We start from the raw sequence: 18,581 nt of genomic DNA, 5'->3' as shown, positions 1-18,581 counted from the left end.
GCTGTTGGAGTCATCCAAGTGACGGATGATGGTGGCTGAAGCGTAAGTGATGTGGAGGAACAAGACAAGTGCATTCAAGAAACATCTGGAAGGAATAATCGGCAGGATTTGGAGATGAGCTTGCAGTGGGGGATATGGGAGAGGGAAGAGTCCTGAGTGACTCTTGGGGACGCCCATGCCGCTCACAAGGAGAGGGGAAACAGGCAGACAGGTATGGATGGGGAAAAATGAGGCCGGCTTCCATTGTGGACAAGCTGGGTTGGAGGTGCCAATGGAACGTTCAGATTATCTTTGTTTTTTGCATACACCATTCCAGGAGCCTCTTGCCTGGTTGTGCTTCATTTATTTTTTTCTTTTTAAGTTAAATTAATCTGACCTTCAGTGGTTTTCTACTTTCTATACACTGCCATCTAAGATCTTTATCCTGGCACCTGCTCTGAGATCTGATCCCCACCTCCTTCTTCTACCACATAGACTACTGCTTCTCTTGCCAGGCCTGTGTTCTGGCTGCATGGAACCACTGACTTTTCCCCGTTTATAGTTCACTCCTCCACACCTTTGGTCATATAGTTTTCCCATCTTGGAGTGCCCTCCTCTCACGGATGCACACACAAAATTCCATTCTTCCTTGAAAGTCCAGTTCATAAGCTACTTCCTCCATGAGGCAGTCCCTGACTCTTTATATGGGAAAAACCCATGTATTTTAAATTATCACAGTATTTTATCTAAACCTTTGCCATCTCTCTCATGTCCTATCTGCATTATATATGTAAGCTTAGATGGTGATTGATGGGCTTGGTACTGGGGACATGGGTTATTTTGCTTGTTTAAGTGGCAGCTCTTCTGCTTCTGGTAATAGCACCTCAGTTTTCCTTTGGGGAGTTACCCTTTCTCCTGTGCTGAGCTCCTGTGCTTTAGACAGGGCTGACCCCACCGGCTTCCGGCACAGCAAATCAGCACATTTCACTCCCTGGCTGCAGTGAGCAGTTCAAGGCTGGGCTCAGGACTCTTCAATCCAAGGTGAGCCCCGGCAGGACTTTGGAGGAAAAGGGCAGACGGAGGCTGTCAGCGGGGCTGTGCTAGGCAGGGATCCTTCCTTCCTCTTCCTAGCTTCTGTTGGCTGCTAGCAATCCTTGGCCTTCCCTGGCCTGTCCCCACATCACTCGGGTCTCTGCCTCTGTCATCACATGGCCTTCTCTCCTATCTCTTTGTGTCCCTTTGTCTCTATGTCTTCAAGTCTCCCTCTCCATATAAGGACACTAGTCATTGGATACTGGGCCACCCTAATCCAATATGACTTCATCTGAACTTGATTTCATCTCTGTAAAGACTCTGTTTCCAAATAAGGTCCCATTCACAGGTACTGGGAATTAGGACTTGAACATCTCCTTTTCGGAAGGACAATTCAACCCACAACAGACCCTGTCTACCCTGGGGCTCTCATCGGTCCCATGGGACACCTCCAGGCCTCCTCTCTCTCAGAAGACTCAACTTTCGGCTAAGCTCAGCACAGCCACCTCCCCTTCAGCTCATCCCTGAGCAGCTGGTCAGCCACGCCATCCCCAGCCCTTCCTATTTCTCAGGTGGAGGCCAGGTGCAGTGGTTCACACCTGTAATCCCAGCACTTTGGGAGGCTAAAGCGGGTGGATCACTTGAGGTCAGGAGTTCGAGACCAGCCTGACCAATATAGTGAAACCCCGTCTCCACTAAAAATACAAAAATTAGCCAGGCCGTGGTGGCGCGCACCTGTAGTCCCAGCTACTCAGGAGGCTAAGACAGGAGAATTGCTTGAACCTGGGAGGCAGAGGTTGCAGTGAGTCGAGATCACGCCACTGCACTCCAGTTTGGGCGACAGAGTGAGACTCTGTCTCAAAAAAAAAAAAAAAAAAAATTTCTCAGGTGGAGGCCAGTCCACTGGGGCCCCAGAGTACAGGCATCCTGGCTCCTCTTTCAGAGACATTCTGATGAAGCCACCCTCATAGACTTACTGTGAGAGGCAGGTGCTTTCCACTGTCTTTCCTGCAAGAAGAGGAACATGGCATTCAGTAGGCAATTCCTTTCCCCCTTAATCTCCAACAACCTGACCCTCAGCCATAAGTAGGGCTGCAAGAGTTGTAAAAACCTAGGTTTTAAATATTTCCTTATAAAATTTGCATTTTGCTTCAATGGCTCTGGGAGCTGATACCCAGCATCTTAACATCTCCGTGGAAACTTCCGTTTTAACGTGATATTACACCCTCTCATAAGGCCTGAGGAACTGGAGACCAAGCAGCCTTCACAGATGGCCTCCCCAGCTGGTCAGACCAGACCTTCCCCGGGAGAGAGAGGCCTCCGGAGCTCGCCCTAAGCCCAGCTCTGCCTGCTCTGCGGACTCCCCTATAGCAGTAGAATGCTGTGTGGTGGGGAAGGAACCTCAGTGGACCCAGTGGATTGCTACTTCCTCATTTTGTGACCTTATACAAACCACTTATTTGGTTGAGCTTTGTTTTCCTCAGCATAGAATGGACATTAAAAAAAAAATACAGTCCCAATCTCCCAGAGCCATTTTCAGCATTAAATGTGTACTTGTGACTCAAGTGGATGCAGCGAATATATTCAGCTCCCCGATAACAAGTCTTAGTTGAAGCCTTCTGGCCAGCCCAGGGTGGGGGAAGGTATGGGGGTCTAGTCCTTAGAGAGCTCACATTGAGTTGGGTGGATGACATGCGCAAGACTGAAAACAAAAATAACAACCAACATTGTGTAACAGCCACCGGGGAGATTCACAGGCTGGCCACGGAGCCCTAGGTACATTGGTGGCCCAATCTGACCTCTGTAGGGATTTAGAGGACGGGAATAATCCTGGTTTGGAATGGAGGTGGGCCTTAGGCAGGGCCCTGAGGAGAGTAAGATAAGCCGGGCAGAGGAGAGAGAAGGGCACCATCTCTCCCTGTGGCCTCCCTGTGAAGAAGGCCTGGACAAGTGTGAGTGGCGAATGGAATTACGCATTTGCTCCAGTTTAGGTTCATAAGTCAGCCGGCAAAATGATCCAGGGGCTGGTAGCACTTGGCCTTGGCTGCTCATTAGAATCAGCCGGGGAGTTTTAAGAACCACTGATGCCCAGGTCCTGCCCCATAGACTCCCGTGTAATTGGCAAGGGGTTTGGAAGAGCACCCCAGTGGATTCTAATGTGCAGCCAGGGTTGAGAACCGTTGTTACCACTCACACCTCAGCAGTATGGCTTCTGTTTTTTAAAAAAAACAGTGCTAAGAGAGAAGGCAACTTTAATTTTAAATGTTAAATTGCCAGGGTGGGTTGGTGATGTCAGATTTCCCTGCCACCTTTGCCTGCGTCTAGCCGCTGCCCCCACATTTTCCCAGCTGCTCCAAAAAAGCCAAGCTCCTGCTCAAAACACTTTTTTCCCTTCTCTGAAAAGTCCTGTTCCCAGGAAATTCCTTCCTGACTCCCTCATGTCTCCTGTGGGAACACCTCGTTCTTAATGCTTCATTCTGCTTCTCAGGAGTGCCCTGATCCTCCAACATCATGCAGTTTTACTCAAATGTCATCACGTTGCAGAGAATTTTCTAGAAGGATCAGAGGGAGCCTTCTAAAGAGGCCACTGCAGCAGCAGAGACCAAGTGGAAAGTATGCCGGACGGGGAGCCAGGATCCCCAGCCCAAGTGCTGACGCCGCCACTCATGGGCTCTCCACTCTGTGCCTTAACTTCCACATCTGTGAAATGGAGTGGCCCAGTGACCTCTGAGGTTCCTCCTCACCCTTGCTCTCTGAGACTTCAGAAACTGCTCCAAGCTGAACACAGCTGGGCCTGAGGCACGGTTCACCTCCCAGACTCTGCTTCCTGGGGCCTCAGCCAAGCCCCAGGCTTCCTGCCTGGTGAGCCACAGGCACAAGGGGCCTTCACAGAGTCTCTGCAGGGCTGTCCTGGGGAGCTGGGGGTGGGGAGGCAAAAAGCCTGTCAGAGCTAACACAGAGGCTTCGTCTGTGTCCAGAGCTGCGGAAGGAGTACACTGAGCAGCGCATAGGGACTCTACCTTGCCTCTCGATTTTTCCATGGCTTTTTCAGAACCTTTCATTTGCTCAAGTAACCCCTCAGCAGTAGAGACCACTAAGGGCCATTAGCTCAATTTGACATATGAGGAGGCTGAGGTGCCGTGAGGAAAGCGATGCTGGAGGAGGCAGCATGTCAGCGCAGGTAAGAGCATCTGCTGCTCTACCACTTAGCCTTTCCCAGCCTCAGTTTCCTCATCTAAAGTTGCCGATACTCTGGACTGCTCTGGCAGGCCTGCCCATGCTCCTTGGAGAGGACAAGGAGGCCCAGGAACACCTTTGATCTTGGGGTGGGACCCAGGAGCCAAGTCAGTGCACAGGCAGGGCCCCGAGGGATCCATGATGGGTCAGGTACTTTTCTAGAACATTCCATACATCGTCTTGTATTATCTTCACAGCAGTCCTGTCAGTCAGGCATCCTTTGCACCATTCTGCAGAGGGACAACTGGAGTCTGAGTGTTCACACACAGCCAGGGTCCAAACTCGGTTTCCAAGTCATGTTCTTTCCACTACTCTGGGCCATTCTCCTTGGAGGTGGGTCCAGCGCTGGAGAGTTGAGGCAAGCTCTGATTCTGTGTTGTCTCCTTGTAGACAGATGGACAGCAGGTCTCAAACTCTTGCCCTCAAGTGACCCTCCCACCTTAACCTCTCAAAATTCTGGGATTTCAGGCTCAGGGCCCAGTCCAATGCAGGCAAGGAAACCAGAGAAGAGAAACTACTGAGTTTGAGCAACTTCTGCTTTGAGATCCTCTTCTTTCTTCAACCAGAAGGAATTTTTACCCAGAAATTTTACATGGATCAAAGTTATTAATACATACTTTTTAAAAACCAAGGCAAACTAAAAGAGAGACTTGAACAGTTACCAAATCTCTGGAGGGAGAATGTCTTTTATTAAACTTAGAAATGATTGAAGAAATCACAAAGAAAAATTAGCAGGTTTGACTACAGAGAAATGTAAATTTTCTGTATTAGAAAAAGACTGAAAAGGGGCAAGTGGGAAAAATATTTGCAGCATTTAAGGTAGATACATTTAAAAATTATCTGCTTTTATTGATATTCTATTTCTTTCCTAAAATGTTTTGAGGAGGATATATTACATAAAGAGTCCATACAAACTGATAGTTACAAACAAAAAGCCTTATATGTATACAAATAAGCAAGGAGCATAATGAAGCAATTTACATAAAACAAGTTATAACTAGTAAATGGATTTACAGAAAAATGTGCAGCCTTCCTAATCACCAAAGAAATGCAAAGTTAAGTGGAAAGCTTAACTTGACACCCAGAACTCGTGAAGATGTGATAAAATAGCTAGCCCCATACATTGCTGACCTGAGAAAATTGTTACAATTCTCAAGGAAAGTAATATGGTGAAAGATATCAAGAACTATGAAAGTCTTTTTTATATTCAACAGTCATTTTAGAACTGGGAATTTATGCCAAAAATTCAACAATGTGAAAAGAGTTATGTGTACAAAAATCCTCACTGCAGTGATTTTTTGGGGTTTTTTTGTCTTTTTTTGTTTTTGAGATGGGGTCTCCCTCTGTTACCCAGGCTGGAGTGCAGAGGCGCCAACTCGGCTCACTGCAACCTCTGTCTCCCAGGTTCAAACGATCCTCCCACCTCAGCCCCCTTGCCTCCGAAGTAGCTGGGACTACAGGCACATGCCACCACGCCTGCTTAATTTTTTGTATTTTTAGTAGAGATGGGGTTTTGCCATGTTGGCCAGGCTGGTCTCAAACTCCTGAGCTCAAGAGATCTGCCCACCTTGGCCTCCCAAAATGCTGGGATTACAAGCATGAGCCACCATGCCCAGACTTCATTGCAGCATTTTATTTTTTTTAAAGGGAAAAATTTTAAATGACCTAAATGTTCTTTTTTTTTTTTTTTTTTTTTTTTATTATTTTTTTTTTGAGACGGAGTCTCACGCTGTTGCCCAGGCTGGAGTGCAGTGGCGCGATCTCGGCTCACTGCAAGCTCCGCCTCCCGGGTTCCCGCCATTCTCCTGCCTCAGCATCCTGAGTAGCTGGGACTACAGGCGCCCGCCACCGCGCCCGGCTAATTTTTTGTATTTTTAGTAGAGACGGGGTTTCACTGTGTAAATGACCTAAATGTTCTAAAGAGCGAAATGATTAACTGAAGTTTGCCCCATGCATTCAGTGGAATACAATATAGCCTTTTAAAAAGTGTATAAAAATGTATGGCAAATAAAAATGCCTGTGACAAAATGTTAACTTTAAAAAGCAGAATATGTAACTGCAATATTCAGAATATATAATTCATAGTATGAATATAATTATGTGAAAAAACACATGCATACAAATATGTGAAAGGCAGGCCTTCCGCCAATGTGTGCAAGGCCTGGGGTGGGGTATAAATGGAGACAACATGCCAAATGCCTAAATATTAAAAAGTAATAATTCAAGCTAACAAGCTGTCAAATCAAATATTTCACCTTCCTACCTTGTGATACATTAAGATATATATTGTAATCCCTAGGGTAGCCAGTAAGAAAATAACTCAACAATTATAGGGTAAAAATGAACAACAAAATTAAAATGGTTTACTAGAAGAATATAAGTTTAACATAAAAGAAAGCAATAAAGGAGCAACATAGAAACAAAACAGACATGAGACATGTAAAGAATAAAGAGCAAAATGATAGATATAAATCCAATAATATCAATAATTACTGTTATTGAGTGAATGTTTGTGTCCTCCACTGTAAATGTATATGTTAAAGCCCTAATTCCCAATATGATGGTATTTGGTGGTAGGGCCTTTGGAAGGTATTAGGTTTAGATAAGGTCACGGTGGTGGGGATGTGATGGGATTAGTATCCTTATAAGAATTGGAAAAGAGACCAGAGGTCTACATTTGAAGACACAGCAAGAAGGCAGCCTTCTGCAAGCCAGGACAAGAGCCCTCACCGGGAATTGAAATTTCTAGCACCTTGATCTTGGACTTCCCAGCCTCCAGAACTGTGAGAAATAAATGTCTATTGTTTAAGCCACTCAGTCTGTGGTGTTTTGTTATAGCAGCCCAAGCTAATCAAGACAACTACATTAAATTATAACAGCATTATTTATAATTACCCCAAACGCGAAATAACCTAAATGTCTGTCAAATAGTGAATGGATAAACGATGGAATACTAGTCAGCAATTTAAAAGGAACAAACTACTGATAGTTACTTCCATGTGAACAAACTTCAAAAACACTATGCTGAGTGAAGGAAGCCAGATGCAAAAGATGACATGTTATGTGATTTCACTGACACAACATGTCCAAAACAGACAAATCTACAGTGGTTGGTGGGGACTGGCAGTGTAACAGGGATTGACTGCAAATGGCCACAAGGGGTTATTGGGAGGAGATGGAAGTGTTCTATCTAAAATTGGATTATGGTGATTGTTATGGTGATGAACAACCCTGTACATTTACTAAAAATCATTGCACATTTAAAATGGATGAAATGTATGGTACATGAATTATGCCTCAATAAAACTGTTTTTAAATGCTAAAGTTAAAAAATATTGTGAGCTTATGATAACATCAAGAAATGAAAAGACAGCTCATTAACTCTTTAAAGTACACGCATGTTTTTTCTGTGATATGTGGTTCAGCTAGGTGCATTTTCTGGCTTCCCATAACACAGGGCTTCACAAACTTTTCCTTAAAAATCCGGATAATAAATACCTTCAACTCTGCAGAGGTATCTGTTGCAATGACTCAACTCTGCTGCTGTTGTTCAGTGAATGAGTGTTGCTGTGTTCCAATAAATCTTTATTTACAAAAACAGACCACTGGCCGGAGAGCTGTAGTTTATCAACCCCTGACAGTGTTTCCCACTGACAAAATCACACAAGAGCAAATGCAAGATCTACATTATGCTTATATTGTTCCCTGATATACCAGTCATGTTGGAACAGGTTCTCATTTCCAAAACAAGCATCATGGCAGAACAGACTGAATTTGATTGCAGTTATGAGAGGGAAATGACCTAGTGCCTGTAAAGTCCCAAGTCACTGAGAGATTGGTGGCCCATGGATGTTTGTGATTATTATTAGCTATGTTTTATGGTTGTTGTTGGCATTACATTTGACTATTTATGTGATACACTTAGAACAGTGCTTGTGGCCAGGTGTGGTGGCTCACCCCTGTAATCTCAGCACTTTGGGAAGCTGAGGCGGGTGGATCACCTGAGGTCAGGAGTTCAAGACCCGCCTGACCAACATGGTGAAATCCCATCTCTACTAAAAATACAAAATTAGCTGGGCATGGTGGCACATGCCTGTAATCCAAGCTACTTGGGAGGCTGAGGCAGGAGAGTCACTTGAACCTGGGAGGTGGAGGTTGCAGGAGCGAAACGCCATCTCAACAACAACAACAATGAAAAGGACAGTGCTTGCAATTTAGTTATTTTTTAAAGACTCCTTTTTGGAGTAATTTTAGGTTCACGGCAAAATTGCAAGGAAGGTGCAGAGCTTTCCCATATACCCCCTGCCCTCACACTTGCATAGCCTCCCGTACTACCACTATCCCACTCCCACCCCCAGAGTGGTGCATTTGTTATAATTGATGAACCTACAATGACGAATCATCACGCAAAGTCTGTATGTTACATTAGGGTGCACTCTTGGTGCTGCACATTCAATGGTTTTGCACTAATGCATACTGACATGTATCCATCATTATAGTATCATACGGAATAGTTTCACTGCCCTAAATATCCTCTAGCCTCCACCTATTCATCTTTCCCATCCCGCTAACTTCTGATAACCACTGATGTTTTTACTGTTTCCATAGTTTTGCCCTTTCCAGAATGTCATATAGTTGGAATCATTCAGTAAGGAGCCTTTCAGATTGGTTTCTTTCACTTAAAACCTAGCAATTTAAAAATAAAAGCAGCCACCATTTTCATCAAATCTAAGACCTATAGCTTATAAAATTATGGTAAAATACACATAAAATTTACCGTCTTAATCATTTTACAGTGCACAATTTGGCAGCAGTTAGTACATCCACAGTGTTGTGCAGCCATCACAGCTGTATCGTTTCAGAACATTTTTATTATCCCCAAAGGAAACCCCATTCTTATCAGGTAGTCATCCCCCTCCTCCGTCTCCTAGTCTCTGGAAGATACTTAAAAAAAAAAAATCACTTCTTCAAACATTTGAGATTACACAGTACTTACAATCAAAAACGTCTTTTTCTTTTTCTTTCTTTTTTTTTTTTTTCAGGGCAGGGTCTCACTCTGTTGGCCAGGCTGGTGTGCAGTGGCACATTCACAGCTCATTACAGCCTCGACTTCCTGGACTCAAGTGAGCCTCCCACCTCAACCTCCCTGGTAGCTGGGACCACAGGCATGTACCACCACACCTTGCTAATTTTTGTATTTTTTATAGAGATGGGGTTTCTTCATGTTGCCCAGGCTGGTCTCAGGCGATCCGCCCACCTTAGCCTCCCGAAGTGTTGGGCTTACAGGTGGTATGAGCCACCACACCCAGCCCCCAAAAAATCTTATAATTGTTGTTTATCCTATGGCGTTCCCACATAGTTGTCATTGCCTGAATAAGCGTAAATTTGGTCTTTGCTCTTTAGAGCTATGAGTTCTAACTGAATGCATAATTTTGTCATTCCTACATATTTTATGTGTTGAGTTTAACTGCCTCTAAACTGCCTTCAAGAATGCTATGGCTCAACAAAGAAATGAAGATTCGTTGAATGTGAAGAAGAACGTGAAACCAAGCGGCAGGGCATAAACTCGATATTAATGGGCAAATATTCACCAACAGAGGCACTGCCAGAGTCTGTGCCTCTTCCAGAATCACAACCAGGTACTTTATGGGACAGGAAAGGAAGATATAAACAGATGAAGTTGTGCTATGTTTTGTTACTGAGATATGTCTGAAAAGACGGCATGTCACATATCAAGCAAGGCAACCAAGGGCCAGAGGAATTGTGAAATCCCTTGGAATAGCTAATAAACAATTTCAAAGTAAAGGGAGGTTGGTGTATCTGGTTCATGTATCACGTGAGACTATCGTTAAGGTATTATGATTCAGTTTAATGGCAGTATATTTTTTCTTGAGAGTACATAAAATAACAGTACATATTACAATTGATAGCACCTTAAAATGATAATATAACATTATTATCATCATCACATGCATTGTTATTTCCACTTACTTGTCTGTTCCTCCCACTGAACTGTCAATGTTTTGAAGAAAAGGAATTTCTCTTATTTGCTACTGTATCCTCAATGCCTTGACAAATGTCTGGTATGTAGCAGGAGCCAACAAATGAACAAACACAATTCATTTGGGAGATGAAGCTCACAAATTTAATTAGTCTTAACACCTGGTTTTAAGGTTGCTGTGAAAATTAAATGAAAAACAGCTTTTAAAACCTCGCCTATTACAGGGCTTGGCACAAGGTAACTACTCAATAAAGACTCATTGGTTGGTTGTTGTTTTTGTACCAGTTAGGATAGTATTTGGCTAAAGTGACAGAAGACCCAAAATATAATGGTGTAAACGAGAGAGAAGTTGATTATCCCTTCAGATAAGCAAAGTGTAGAAGTAAACATCCCAGGTATGGGAAGATCCATGACCACCAGCATCTCAAGTTCCTTAGTTGTATTATTGTGCCATTCTCACACACAGCATCCACCTTATGGCCCAAAATGGCTGTTTGAGCTCCAGCCATCATGTTCACATTTCAGTTGGAAGGAAGTAGAAAAGGACGGCAGAAGAATGGTACCTCACCATTTATCAATACTTTCTCAGAGTTGTAATGACACTCTGTTTAGCTCCCATTGATCAGAACTTGACTACATCTAACATATGGTGTCTAGAAAATTCAGGCTTTTGTTCCTACACACTTTAGATGTTCAAAAAACAAGCAACTGTTACCAGGACAGACCCCAAAGCTTGGAAGGGGAGGGCTTGGAGTTTGCACTTCCTCATGCCTGCTCCAGGTGGCTCACCACTTGTGGATCCCCTTGGGTGGGCATGGGATGTGGGGGGTGAAGGCACACAGATAGTCCTAGGATGTGAGACAGTGACAGGAAAAATTGGGGGAGGGCAGACCTGGATTGACCCAGTGCCTGTTCCCCTCCCACCCCCACCAGGAAGCACCCTGTGTCAGTGTCCTGTGCTAGCCAGGGGCCACTCCTGGGACCTCTGAGCCTACTATAGTCAAGTCAGCAGGTTGCTAGGCTGACTCTGGAACAGGTCAAGCCCTCGGGGGCATATGCCTTCTTCACATTGCTGCGGGAGTCTCTGTGGCAGAAGCCAGAGGCCACAATAGGTGAGGGTGTAGAGGGATGCAGAGTGCAGGGCAGGGTTGACCTTGGTCCAGGTCAGGCCTGGAGTCTCACCAGGCTGCTGCCTCTCCTACAGAGGGGCCAACAAGGTTGAAATACCATCTGAGTCATCTTGGGCTGCCACAACAAAATATGGTAGACCAGGTGGCTTTAAACAATCAGGGTTTATTCCTCACAGGGTTCTGGAGACTGGAAAGTCCAAGATCATGGTGCTGTCTGATTCAGTTTCTGGTGAGGGCTCTCTGTCTGGCTTGCAGTTGGCTGTCTTCTTGTTGTGTCCTCACATGGCAAGGCAGACAGCACTCTGGCTTCTCTTCCTCTTCTCATAAGGGCACTAATCCCATCATGGGGGCCCCACCCTCATGATCTCATCTAAACCTAATTGCCTCCCAAAGGCCCCATCTTCAAATACCATCACCTTGGGGGTTAGGGCTTCACCTAATCTCCAACATGCATTCCATAGCAGACATCTAATTCCATCTGGACCCCTGCTTTGGCCCTGGGTTCCTGCTTTGTCCCTATACTTGGCTGTCCCTTCAGGACATGCCCCATGGCTGGTGGACTTCTGCTCTAGAAGTGTCGGGCAGGGGAGCTGCACCAGGCTGGTGCCTCTGCTGAATGCACAGAGACTGCCCTGGAGGCGGGAGGGTGGCAGCTGCGAGGGTAGGCAGACCCTGCAGCCACATGTCAAGCCCACCAGGTTTTATTGTGATGATAAAACCACATAGTGCCTTCTCTTTCCGTTTTTTTCATGAGATTGCTGCAAAGTGGGTTGTTAAGAGGAGAACTCTGGAGGGGAAGGAGAGTCCGAGAACTGGTCAGAGAGAGACAGGACAAAGAGGCACAGAGTGAGAGGGAGGCAGAGAGTGGCATGAGGACCTGGAGAGAGTGGGGGACACAGGCATAGACACAGAGAAAGAAGGAGCCAGAGATAGAAAACAGAGTGACAAGGTGGCAGAGATCCAGAGACACATGGAGAGGTGAGGTCAGCAACGCCATGCAGAGAGCACTTGAGGCAAGTGAGGCAGAACAAGGAGGATGGGGAGGATGGGGCATTGGGTGAGGGGAGGCAAAGGGCATGGGGGCCCCATCCTTCTCAGAGGCCCCTTCCCCAACCCAACCCATCCCAAGAGAGGCAGAAACAGCAGCACCCAGGGCAGAGCTGCCCACTGGGCATCCGTGTCTCCCCACACTCTTACCTGGCTGCCTGTCTCCTCTAGCCCAACACCTCACCTCGAAGTTAGGGGACCAGGGCTTGAGTGAGGAGGGCTGTAGGACCCCGAGGTCCCAGCTCACAGGGTGGCTGATCTCATGGGTCCAGTATGGCCAGGCCTACAGGCTGGGGATGAGGACCTCTGAAGCCCCTCGTAGCCCCCAGGCTGCCTGGACTGCAGTGAGGACTCACTCACACTTATGTGCTGTTGGCAAGGAGATAAGATGAAGGCTCAGGGCTGACGGGGTGGTGAAGAGAGTGCTCAGATCACCCTCAGACATCAGCGATGAGTCACCTTCCCTTGGGAGAATGTGGGCTTCCTGACCCAGGTGGCTGTGAAACATGCCCACCGTGAAGTGGATCAGTGGCCAGGCTGTTCCCTGAGAGCAGTCCCTGCAGGGCAGGGCAGGACCCAGGGTCCAGGCCTGGCAGGGGCAGGGAGGTGGCTTCCCTAGGACAGAAGTTCTGCTGGGGAGCCCCAGACGGCAGGAGCTTGGTTCTGGACCCAGGATTGGACGTGACCAGAAGCGACCAGGCAGGGCAGGAGACTAGTGTGTGTGCGTGCATGTGTGTGTGTGCACACATGTATGTGTGTTTGCATGTGTGAGTGTATGAGTGTGTGTGCATGTGTGTGAGTGTAAGCGTGTATGAGTGTGTGTTAGTGTGTGTCAGAGTGTATATGTGTGTTTGTGCCTGTGAAAGTGTGTGAATGTGCATGACTGTGTGTATGTGAGTGTCTGAGTGTATGTGTGTGTATGTGAGCATGTATGAGTCAGTCTAGCGCCAGCACTGTGCACACATACACTGTGTGTGTTTGTGTGTGTGTGGTGTGTGTAGGGGTGCTGGCTGTCAGGGGATCACAGAAAATAGGACAGGAAAACCCACCATAAGCCAGAGGGTGAGGACGGAGGAGAAGCAAGTTCACCTGCAGAAGCGGGCGGGGCCACCTCCTCCCTCTGCCTGCTTCCCCACGCGTCCTCAAGTGAGTGTCGGAGCGAGGCCCTTGGCACTGGCTCTGAGCCATCATGGGGAGTGGCTGGAGCTGCTGTGGCACCTCCTCAGGAAGTTCCCTGGAGCAAGGAAAGATAACAGTGTTGTTCATAAACGAAGATGGTGGTGAGGGAGGCTGGGGCTGACAGGTCCTCCGAGATCGGCTGGTCTGACCCTTGCAGTGTATAGAGAGGGGCAGGCACTCGCCCAGGTCCATCTCCTGAAGCCCTGTTGGCTACCCTTCCACTGCCTCATAGCGTCTCTCCTCCGACTTGCCAATGTCTTTCCTGTCTCGTCTCAATGGCTCTCACAACAGCCCTGAGATGTGGGTAGGGTTGTTCCCATTTTACCAGTAGGAAAACTGAGGCCCAGTAGGTGACCTGCACACACTCGGGCCATCTGAGGCAGAGCTGGGCTAGCACTGACAGGGGTCTGGGCTCCCTGCTCAGCGCTCTCTCCACCTCGGCTGTGATGAGGCGGCTCATCTTCCACGGTGGGTGGCCCTCACTAAGCTCACATCCCCAGGCTTCCCTCCCCACCTCTCAGCCCCAGGCAGAACCTCCCTGTTGTGGCAGAGAAGGCGATCAACTCTGAGTGGAGCCCCCACTCTGTCTCTCTGACTGGACCACTCCTTCATCTGAGAGATTCATTCCTTTGGCAGAAGTCTTCTTTTCCATGAGCCACTCTTAAATCTGCCCCCGCTTCCTCACCGTCTGCCCCAAGCCATCCTCAGTTCCTGACACCTCAGTGTGGGTGAGTGTGTCAGCCACTAGCCTTCCGTGGCAGGAGGCTTTGGGGGAGCCATAGCACGGTGACGCACGGGCTAATGTGCAATGAGAATATTTTAGATCTGAGTTATCCTTCCAAGACTGGAACGTGTGGCTGCCAGAGGCCAGAGGGCACTGGTTCCCGAAGAGGGGAAAGGAAAGGGAGAAGAGTATTGAAAGGGCAGAGAAGATGGCAGGGTGGGGCAAGGACAACCTAGCAGAACTCGAGACATCCTAAGGGCTGGCCTTAGCAGGCCACTGCCCTCTGATGCACAGGGTCAGTCCCTCCCAGGCCCTGGAAGCCCACTTTTGCCCTCTCAGAGCCCCCGCCCCCAGCACGTTTCTGCAGCACCAGTAACACGTTTCTATTTACCCCTGGTTCCCCTGTGTGGCCCATTCCACCCCACCAAAGTGGGCCTGCGCACCAGATGTGTCCCTCACTCCACTAGGAGATGTGTGGGAGGCAGGGGCAGTCCCATTACCTCATCCCCTAGATGCCAGGCTAGGGGATCCCGGAAACAGGATGGCAGGGCCCTGAATTCATCAACCACCTGCAAGCCTGCCCGTCTGGGTTGGGTGCCCAAATCCTGTTTGGGGCCAGCTGGGCCAGGGCCCTTGCATAGACAGCACTCAAGAAGGAAGGGCAGCCCAGAGGAGAGGCCCAAGGGTGGCCGGTGAGCAGCCAGAGGGTGACACCGTGGGTAGCTGCCCTCCCCTGCAAGGCAGCCTTTTTAGTTTGTCAAGTAGAGTCAGATGGGTGGGGGAATGGCGGGGGCGGCGCTCAGTTCTGAGGCCTGGAGAGGCTGAAACGGCTCTGCCTTTAGGGCTTTTGCAGAAGCGCATCCTTCCCAGAGCAACCAGATGAAACTCAGTGGCCCTTAGGACAACCGCTTCCCTCAATGAACCTCCTCCCAAGAAGCTAGCTGTTGTGCCGGTTAGCCACCACCCCAGACACAGTCCCTGCATGGGGCAGAGTTTCTGAGCAAGCCATCCAGGAGGAGGCCAGCCCCCTCCTGCCCGCTATCTGGTTGCCTCCCAATTCCCGGTCTAAGCCCTTGGAGCAGGTCGTAGATGTGGTTTTGCAAATCACCTGGCACCAGTCATAATAGCTTTATGCGGAAAGAACTGCCTGGACCCTTTCTTTCCTCCAAGGAGCTCTGAGAGAGGCAGGTGCCAGAGCTCCTCGGGATGACACCTGCCTCTCTCAGAGCTCCTTTGGTATCCTGGATCTCAAGGCAGGATTTCTTCATTCATTCAGTAAACATTTATTGAGTGCCTGCTGTGTACCAGGCGTTGATAATGCAGGGGATATACAGTCCCAACCCTTGCAGAGCCTTAGGAGTAACCCATGATTACAATCAAATTGGCGAGAACAGGGAGTTCTGGGAGCTCTTGGGGATCCTGATTCAGTACTAGGGGTCAGGGAAGATCGCCTTAGAACATGGACACCTAAGACAACGGCCGAATGATGTTCGTTAAGCAAGAGGGGAGCAGGGAAGAGCCTTCCAGGTAGAGAGGATGGCCTTGCAAAAGTGGGTATGGTGCTTTCCAGAAACTGCTCCCAGAGCAGGCGCTGGAGAGAGAGGGACGCGGAGATACCCAAGAGCCACTCACAGAGGGCCTTGCAAGCCCGGCGTGTTTACACCTGTCTCCAGTCTTCAGCCAGAATTTTTCTGGGCCTCCAACTCCAGCAGGAAATCCAGTGGGAAAGAGTTATTTCCTGCCCTCAGAGAGAAGAAGAAAACAAAAACCCCAGCAATTTCTGCCTAACCCCAGAATGTGAAAGTTGACTCCTGCTGGCTGGGGTGACAGAGGATGAGAGACTTTTCTCTTTCAAAAACAGCGCTTATGCTTTTCTGTTTAGAAAGGTAACACGCGCCCTATGTAGAAAAGTGTACAGAGGAAGGTAAAATCACTTAGAATCTTCATGTGGAGATAACCAATAAAATATTTTGTTTTTCCTTCCAGTCTTTTTTTCTTTTTAATGCACTTTTGCATTTGTTACATAGCTGTGGCAAAACTATATATGCAATTTATTACCTGTCTTGTTCCCTTAATGTCTGTTTTAACGTTATTACAAATTCTTCGTGGTGTTTTTTTTTCAAACGGAGTCTTGCTCTGTTGCCTAGGCTGGAGTGCAGTGGCGCAATCTCAGCTTACTGCAACCTCTGCCTCCCGGGTTCAAGCGATTTTCCTGCCTCAGCCTCCTGAGTAGCTGGGACTACAGACGTGCGCCACCACCCCTGACTAATTTTTGCATTTTTAGTAGAGATGGGATTTCACCATGTTGGTCAGGCTGGTCTTGAACTCTTGACCTCAGGTGCTCCACCCGTCTCAGCCTCCCAAAGTGTTGGGATTACAGGGGCATGAGCCACTGTGCCCAGCCAAATTCTTCATTTTTAAGGGCTGTATAGTATGCTGCCATATGGCTGTATCATAGTTTACTGACGTTCCCTCCTGGGCACCCTTCCCATTGTGGTTTTCCTGGACTTTTCTAGGGTTCCCCCTCAGCCCACAAGACCCCAGCCCTCAGCAGCCCCAGAACAGCAGTGCCAGAGCCAGCCAGGCTTTGGAGTCACCTGCGGGGGCTGGGGAAGGCTCACAGGCTTCGAATAAGAATTGAGAATGTGGGGCTGGGCGTCTACATTTTTAAAAAGCCCCTCAGGATGCTGTGAAGCCACTCCCAGATCAGCATTTGGAAGATGCCGTTTTAAAACCTTCTAGGCTGCATAGCACCTGCATAGCCACATGGATTTGATATAGCTCATTTTAAATTAGACAAATCACACCTATTTTGCAGAATTGCTGGGAAAAATAGAGATATGGCTTGTGAAGCTCAGGGTCTGGCATACCTTAGGTGCTCAAAAAAATTGTAACTGCAGTTGTCATAATTCCAGGCAGAAGTCTTTGCATTGTGTCCCACTCAGAAGGACACTCTTGGTTCCTATGCCCATCCCAGGAAGGGATTGCCTGCCTTAGGACCCAGTTCTCCTCATTCTCTTTTGCATCAAATACAGAATCTATGCTCACCTTTTCACGAACACATCTACTGTAGGGCAGTCAATAGAAAAAATCAAGCTGGGAGCAGTGCCTCATGCCTGCGTAAATGGGTGGCTCATCCCAGCACTTTGGGAGGCTGAGGCGGGAGGATTGCTTGAGGTCAGGAGTTCGAGACCAGCCTGGGCAACATAGTGAGACCTCATCTCTACAAATAATAAAAGTAAAAAAAAAAAAATTAGCTATTGTGGTGGTTCACACCTGTAGTCCTAGCTACGAGGGAGGTTGAGGCCAGAGGATCGCTTGAGCCCAGGAGTTGGAGGCTGCAGCATGAGCTATGATCACACCATCACGCTCCAGCCCGAGTGACAGAGACTCTGTCTCAAAAAAAAAAAAAAAGTGACCCAAATCAGAACACATTGCCCATGAGCCAGAATATGTATAGTCAGGACTGTTCCGTATGGCATATGGTATTAGATGACCAGGAAGGACCTGCAATGGGTGGAGAGGTTCTAAACAGACGGTGAGGGGCTGTCGGAATCCCTCCTCCTATCTAATCAAGGAGGAGGTCAAACGTGAGGAAGGAAAAGAGGGAAATTAACCTTTATGAAAGTGTCAGCTCCAAGTGTAGTGTGGTTGTCGTGGTACAAACCAGCGGTACAAACTGTTACTGGTTGCTGATGAGCTGAGCACAGACATTGAGAGTGAGCACCTAGAACAATTTTATAGCAATTTTACATTGACATTACCACGGTACCCAAGTGTGTGATCGTTTTTTTGGAAAATAACTTTTATTGCATTTTACAAAAGCATTGATCTGTGACTGATTATATATTTTAAAAATTGATTCTTCACCACAGAGAGCTTGAGAGGCACTGACTTAGAGACTGATATTATGAGATCTCACACCACCTCTGCAGGGTCTTGAATTAGGGATTCCGTCACTTCTCCTATTGCCCCTCTCAGGAAGACAGCACCCATCCCATGCTTGCTTGCCAGGCTTTGGCCAGAGGAAGGCAGCCCTGTTCCCGGGTCCCCCATCCCACATCAACCACAAGGCAGGGGTCAAGACTCCCCAGGAAGAACCCAGGCAGAGTTTGGAGGATCTAGATTTCCCTAGGAGGACAGGGGTGTGAGACCCCCAGGACAGACCGATGTAGGGGGACTGGCATGTTCCTGAAGCTTTACGGGAAGGAAATTCCCTAGATAACTTCTGCCCTTCGGTTTAGAATCACCC

The 18,581-nt window shown here is 47.7% G+C and overlaps 1 protein-coding gene across 1 annotated transcript in view; it reads right to left on the bottom strand.

Moving 5' to 3' along the window:
- The window catches only part of LOC139355398 (uncharacterized), a 36,695-nt gene extending 21,211 nt beyond the window's left edge, over positions 1-15,484 (bottom strand). The window contains exon 1 of the mRNA XM_071076658.1: positions 13,516-15,484. Within this exon, the coding sequence (XP_070932759.1) occupies positions 13,516-13,797 (282 nt within the window). The 5' untranslated portion in view covers positions 13,798-15,484. The remainder of the gene's footprint in view (positions 1-13,515) is intronic.
- Between the last annotated feature and the right edge of the window lie 3,097 nt (positions 15,485-18,581).

The sequence above is a fragment of the Macaca nemestrina genome, chromosome 13 (assembly GCF_043159975.1).
Source record: "Macaca nemestrina isolate mMacNem1 chromosome 13, mMacNem.hap1, whole genome shotgun sequence".
Taxonomy (NCBI): Eukaryota; Metazoa; Chordata; class Mammalia; order Primates; family Cercopithecidae; genus Macaca; species Macaca nemestrina.
The sequence above is the reverse complement of the archived record's forward strand: the minus strand, read 5'-3'. Positions and strand labels throughout refer to the sequence as shown.